Below are 7,436 nucleotides of genomic sequence, written 5' to 3'. Positions count from 1 at the left end.
ATGTACCATCCCTTCCTTCTTCACATTTTTTGATGATAAGGAGTCTTTGTAATCGGAGCAGTACCAGGCACAAGGTCAATTCGAATTCTAATTGCCTATCCGGAGGAAGTCTAGGCAATTCTTTGGGAAAAACATCAGGATATTAACTAACAATGGGAACATCATTTACCGTTTTCTTTTCCTGTTTTGATATATCAACTGTATAGGCCAGGAAGATAGAACACCCCTTCGATATGAATTTATGAGCTTTTAGGAAAGAGATTATTTTTACGATTTTAAGTCTTTGTTCACCATAGACATAAATAGGATTCTCCCCTTCAATGGGAATACGTACTATCTTTTCATAGCACAATAGTTCTGCATGGTTCTCTGACAACCAATCCATGCCGAGAATAATATCAAAGTTGGGCAAGGAGAAAGGAATCAGGTTAGCAAGAAAATTATAGCCTTCAATTTCTATCACACAATCTTTATAGACTTTATAATCAAGTAATGATATACTTCTCGCAGTATCTACATGAAATGGTTGGGGGAGTGCATAGCAAGCAATTTGAAAGGAATGCACAAATTCATGAGACACAAAAGAATTTGAGGCACCATAATCAAATAACATATGAGCAGGTCTAGAGTTGACTAGAAATGTACCAATCACAACATTCAGGTCTTCACGTGCCTATTATGTGGTAATCTGAAATGCACGACCTTTAGCTTTTGGCACCTCCTCCTTTTTAGTTGGAGTACTCTTTGGTTGTTGAACAGGAGCTTGACTTCTTTCCGGTTGTTAAATAGAAGTTTGACTTCCTGTCATTTGACTAGTAAGAGTAGGGCAAAAATGCTTTCTGTGGCCAGCAACACCATAAGTAAAGCATGTAACATTCTTCATCAGACAAACAGACTTCATGTGGCCTACTTATCCACATCCATAACAAACCACTAATCCTTTTTATAATCTGCATTCGCTCGAATGATTCTTTCCACAGTTTCGACACGATGGAAATTGAAGAGAAAAAGATTGTGACCTACAGCGGCCAGGCGGGGTATTATGAGTTTGCACTTGTTTACCAGGATCAGTTCGAATAGATTGAGCTGGTGGAATAGAGGAAACACGAACAGTTCGATCAATATGTGGATGCTTCGAAACAAAAAGAGTGGCACCACATACTTCTAAGTCATGCTCATGCTTTCTAGCATACTCAACAGCTTTATCAAATGACAGAACATCCCGATTAGCCACGAAATCGCGGATTTCATACCGTAGTCCATCCATGAATAACTGAATTTTATCGTCTTCAGTTGGAATATACTTTGTAGCAAACCGTAGTTTTTGATTGAACTAAGTTTCATAATCATTCATCGTCATTCCTCCCTGTTTAAGCTCGAGAAATTCTTTCTCCAATCTTCACCTCATGTCTAGAGGACAATACTTTCCTAGTAAACGAGTTTTGAACAATTCCCACGATAAATTATCCTTGTCATAACCGTTGAGAGCTTCAAATGTTGCTTCCCACCAGACCAAGGCTTCTCCGATGAGCATTGTAGAAGCATAATTAGCATTGTCTTCATTAACCACATGAGAAATATGGAATACTTTTTTTGTGTTCTGGATCCATGTAAGAACAACAATAGGATTAAAAAAACCTTAAAATTCTGTAGCACCATTACTCTTGAAAGTTTTGAATGAGGAACGTTTTGCCTCTCCTTCTGGAGATTCTCCAGTGACTTTCTCTTTTCCTTTATCACTATTGTTTTTGTCTTCTTCAGGAGTCTGCCGAATAACACCAATAAGTTTATCCATAAGTCGCACCTCACGAGGGGATACTAGAGTATTTACTTCATCAGGTTGAGGATCTCTACCCACCACTAGTGTATGGCTACTCACCTGTTCAGTCATTGCTCCGCAATATGGAGTAACATTGTATTTTAGAATATTAGGGTTTATCATTACCTAATACTTTACTAAAGTCTTTCCTATGGTTATTATCCATATACTTACAATAAATCCATTCATATAGTAAACTTCTAACAATTTAAGTCTAAATATCAATCCGTGGTATTTAGTTCACTTAAAGTACTGCTCTAATACCATGATTGAGAGAACCTCTTTCATACTTATCATTATTACTTCATGTTACTCCAAAAAATGCTACATAAATATTTATAAACAATATTTTACATTGATAGTTTAATTACAAAAGGTTGGATACAAACCGACTAAGTTTTAGTACATTACATAACTACCCAGAAAATTATAATTTTATACATATGCGATCACTAAATACTAAAGTAATATTATTAACTATTCTAAATTTTCCAACAGTATATGTCTATACTGGATCCTTATTATCTGCAATAGTTAAACAATGAGAGGGATAAGAACTGACGTTTAGTGAGTTCAAAAATAGATGCAATATAACGGTATGTCATATATATACCAATATGACAGAAGCAAGAGGAACAAAGAACAACAAAGGCATATGTGAATCATGTGACAAGCTTTCCATTTCAAGAAATGATCTGGTTCAAAGATTTACAATCAATGCGATACAACAATTTCAATTTGATATACATCAATAAGACTTTAGCCCAAGTGGCACAGAAAATAAACGATTTATGAATTAACATTTTGCTAGAATTTACAGGCTATCAGCCCTATCTATCATTCTACCAGAGCCAAAGTGATGCTTACTCATTCACTTCATGGTTAAAGGCTACATACCAATACCCAAGTGATGCTTAGTCATTCACTTCGTGGTCAAAGGTATAGCTCATTAACATAATAATACGGGAAAACACATAACACATATAACACATAGCACACAATTGTTCCTATAATTTGAACTCACTGTGAAATAATCGGAGGTTAAAATAGTAATTTGGGCAGCACTTTGTTCCTATAAATAACTGTCTTCGATGAAAACTGGGCCTTTGCGAGGGTTGAGCTTCAAACCGAAAAGATAAATTTCTCGGGGTCTTCGGGCACTTCGGGATGTTTTTCGAGTGTTAGGTAGGTTCCTGAGGCTTCGGGGGTTTAAAAGGGGCTTAAAATAAAGTTTAGTGTGAAAGAGTATGGAAAATACCAACCAAAACTGGGAGGGTTCGCATCTCCCTTATATAGGTGCGAGGCTCGGATCCAAAGGGAGGAAGGAAGGACACGCGTCGGATAGCTGGCGAGGAGGGGGAGGGGTGCACGCGTCGGCTTCGGATTGGTCCAGCGCTTCGAAGGACTTACCTGCTTCGGATACAAGGTGGCTCACAAGAGAAGGGCGACATGGATCACTTCGGTTGTGCCACGGACTACACACACGTCTCACATGCGCAGGCGCAGGTGCTACGTGGCCGAACCCGGACCATGCACATGCGAATTTTCTCGGTTTTTGTGCCAAGAACTTCGAAAATTTATAACTTTCACATACGAGCTTCGTTTTCGACGTTCTTTATATGAACGCATAGGTGAGATTATACTCTACAACTTTAGTTTAGACTCTGTCGGCCAATTTTGAATTTATTTTTAATATTATTATTTTTAACAGACCGGGACAGGAAAATCTGTTAAAAATTCATAACTTCTTAATCCGACGTCCGTTTCCGTCTTACCGTTGTACTACTATTAACGAGACATTCGATTCTCGTTTAGGTTGCGTCAGCTAAAATCACTCGATCTTTGTTTCGAGTTTTTAGTTGTATATTGCTATACTGAAGCTTAAAAAAATCATAACTTCCGCATACGAATTCAGATTTTGACGTTCTTTTTATGAAAATTCTCGGTTTAACGAATACTACGACTTTCATTTAGATCATTAAAGCTAAAACGTAGTTTATCGAAAACTCACTTTTTACGCTAAATAGTGTTTTGACAGTTTTGTCACGGATCTTCGATTGGTCATAACTTCTTCGTTATAACTCGGATTTCGATGAGGTTTCCGCCTAAATGTTTCTAGCGAGCTAATCTACAACTTTCAGTAACATTATTTTTATATTTTTGTTAATTTCTATATTTGACTTTTGTTTGGAATATCATAAGACTTCCAATACTTCCCAACTGATTCTATACATAGTTTTACTTCAATTCTTCATAAAACTATCTTGTTAGAACTCAGTACTCAAAATCATATATTATTTAATAATATTCATCTTTAAACAAAACACGATAACTGAACATGTATGTTACACATTCATTGACTTTCGTTAGCTGATTGACTCTAAATGAGAAGTGAACGAAAGTGTAAGTTAGTTTGGCTTTTTGAAACAAACTATTAAGTCCGTTAGATTTTCTTGAACAGACAAAACATAATTAGGTTTTTTGATCAGTTTGAAAACTTTGTTCGGCTTATAAGTCTCTCTTCCTAGTTTCTTTAATCATTTACATAATTTTGTTTATATTTCTCGTTTTTACTAATTTCTTTATTTAAAGGTATGAATTTTTGTGGTGTTGCACCCAACAATATACACTTTCAATCTTATTTTCTTCCGCCTCTTGCTTGATATGACATAATTGTCACATTGTTATATATGAACTATTAATATTTGTAAATTACATTCTAAACACGTTGTAAAAAAGTTACCTTTGATTTTTGTTGATTACAAGCGAGTTCTTTTATTTTTATTAGTTACAAACAAGTTATCCGCCAATGATAACTTAAATACTAGTTAACTATTTTACACATTAATCTAAAATCAAATAATCTAATACGAATAAGATAATACAAGAGGTGGGATGCTTTGTTCATGACCAAAGAAATTGGTTGGATCAACTTCACCTTTCACAATTGCCAACCTCCTGAAATTTCCCATAAAATACTTGCTTCCCCATTCTAATGCATGCTCGTAACTTGAACCACATCCACCCTTACCATTTGTACCAAGATCCAAATCCCTAACGTTCACGTAAGCCTCCCTTGGATTACTGGACACAAATGGTGTCATCTTCTCATATATTTCTCTTATCAAATCAACATGCTTTTTAGATGCCTTGAAATCATCATCGGTCCATCGCATGATGTACTGTATGATGTACAAATTTCCTTCCCGGTGTGCGTACGGGGTTTCAGTCGCATCTATCTCGCTCATCCTTCCACCAAATGGCTCTATCACTAGAAGCAAATTTTCTTGCAAACACCATTTCCAGATGTCTTCAAATGCTTCTTCGGGAATTGGTTTCTTCACATAGTCTGATTTAGCTACGGAATAACTTTTAGGCCACGGTCTCAAACTCCGGTCTCTTAGAGCATCAATGCCTTCTCCACTTAAATAACCGGAAAAGTAAACTACTGATTCTATCCAACTCATCTCAATGCAATCCGTTTTCTGTAATCCCAGTTCTGGAAATCTGTCCTCGACTATTTCTATAAGCTTATCAGCTGTACCCAAGAAAAGTGCGTTGATTGTTAATTGCAAAGTTCTACTTTGTTCTTGTTCAGACACCGGAGCAAGATTTATTACAAGGTGAATGAACAAATCTTCGGTGAGATTGTGCGCAACATACTGCCACTTGTTAACAATCTGAGTACCACTTCGGTCTAGCTTTTTAGAAAGACTGAAAACTGTAACTACCGGTGGAACATAAACAAGACTGATCTTCCAAGATAGTACAACACCAAAACTACCTCCCCCACCTCTAATCGCCCAAAATAGATCTTCACCCATTGAGTTTCTATCCAAGATCCGCCCATTAACATCAACAATATATGCATCTATTACATTATCAGCAGATAATCCATATTTCCTTGCCATGGTACCGAAGCCTCCTCCACTAAGGTGCCCCCCCACGCCTACAGACGGGCACTCTCCAGCTGGGAATCCAAGAAGATTACTCTTCTGAGACACCCAATAATACAGCTCGCCAATAGTTGCACCGGATTCGACCCATGCGGTGTTATCATCTAAATCAACAGTGACTGACCGGAGTTTGCTCATGTCAAGAAGGATGAAAGGGGTGTGATCATGCGAGGTGTAGGAAAGGCCTTCGTCGTCATGACCTCCACTTCTGATTCGAATTTGGAGTCCAGATGCCTTGCTGCAGATGATTGTGGATTGGACATGGTAATATGAAAAGGGTGTGATTATTGCTAATGGTTTTAGGGTTTTGTCGGTGGAATATCTAAGGTTTTGGATGGTGGATTGAAGGATAGTGGAGTACGAAGTGTCGTCTGGGGTGATGACAATGTCTGTTGATGTGAAGTTTGAAGAAAGTTTACTAGTGATGCAATCAAAAAACTCAGCAGAGTTTATTGATGGGAAAAAACCAAGGGAAAGACATAGGAGATATGATAGAAGTTTACATGAAAAGAACTTCAACTCCATTTTTTGCTTGTGGTTTTCTTTTAATTGGAACATCCGTCATCCTTTATATAAAACACTTGTCCCATTTAAGAACTGTCTTTCAAAAATAATAGTGAACAGATTTTACGTTATGCAAACGAGCTATTCTAAATTTGAGACGTTTACTTATTTATATGTCCGTTTGAGTAAATTTTAACATATAAAACGTCAAAATAGTTTATTCAAATAATTTTAGATCAAAAGGAAACTGTATGAAACATACTAGGAGCAATTTCTTAATGTTAATTTCGTCGGTAATCCGTTGGAACCCAGCTCACACTATGAGAGAGAAAAAATAGAGCTTGAAATACAAAAATGGAGCTTGAAATTAATTTTTTGATTACAATAATGGAAATCAAGGCTGAAGCTAATAGACCATAAAACGACAAAAATGAAAATTTTGATGGCACACCAATTAAGAATATGTGCATCACAATCTATACTTATATAAATTAATAAGAACCGGTGGGTGACCCCGTGAACCATGGGTCATCTATGTGACAATAAGATACGTTTTGTTTTATTCACAAAATATGCTGATCAGAAATTGGTGGGTGACCCCGTGAACCATGGGTCATCTATGTGGCAATAAGATACGTTTTGTTTTATTCACAAAATATGCTGATCAGAAATTTTTTTTGATAAAACGAAGACCAAAACATAAGCATAAATCAATATATAGAAAATGGACAAAATGAAGGTAAAAAATGATCAAATAGACTGAAAGTAAGAAATATTAAAACACGTGTGACAAATTCGTAATGAAATATTAGTAGTAAGACGGAAAAAGGGACAAAAAAAAGTTCAAAATGGTTAAAATCTCACTTAAAGTAACAAATATTAATAGACATGTAAAATTATAAAACTATAGAAAATATTGTGGCAAAATGTTGAAAGATACAAAATGATGAGATTTAAAGTGGCAAATATTAAAAGATATGAAGCCATCTCTAATTACAAATGCTATGGACTAAATTGTCAAATTATACAAAAATTATACAAAGTATTGTGACAAAATCTTAAAACATATAAAATTATATATGGATTAAAATTGTCAAAATATAAAAAAAGTATAGAGGCAAAATTTTAAAATATACTATTACAGTAACCATGTCAAT

General features: G+C 35.8%; 1 protein-coding gene across 1 annotated transcript; it reads right to left on the bottom strand.

Annotated features, from left to right (window-relative positions):
- Positions 1–4,547: 4,547 nt before the first annotated feature.
- Positions 4,548–6,430, bottom strand: LOC145052593 (precondylocarpine acetate synthase 3-like). The gene has a single exon (XM_079000433.1). The coding sequence runs from the start codon at positions 6,331–6,333 to the stop codon at positions 4,684–4,686; it is 1,650 nt and encodes a 549-aa protein (XP_078856559.1). The 5' UTR covers positions 6,334–6,430; the 3' UTR covers positions 4,548–4,683.
- Between the last annotated feature and the right edge of the window lie 1,006 nt (positions 6,431–7,436).

This window comes from Lactuca serriola, chromosome 5, assembly GCF_051521515.1.
Source record: "Lactuca serriola cultivar US96UC23 chromosome 5, Lser_US96UC23_V15, whole genome shotgun sequence".
NCBI classification, from domain to species: Eukaryota; Viridiplantae; Streptophyta; class Magnoliopsida; order Asterales; family Asteraceae; genus Lactuca; species Lactuca serriola.
Note: the sequence above shows the minus strand (reverse complement) of the source record. Positions and strands in the feature narration are given on the sequence as shown.

Coding starts and splice junctions, on each gene's coding strand:
- LOC145052593 (XM_079000433.1), bottom strand. CDS start 6,333: ATGTTCCAATTAAAAGAAAACCACAAGCAAAAAATGGAGTTGAAGTTC.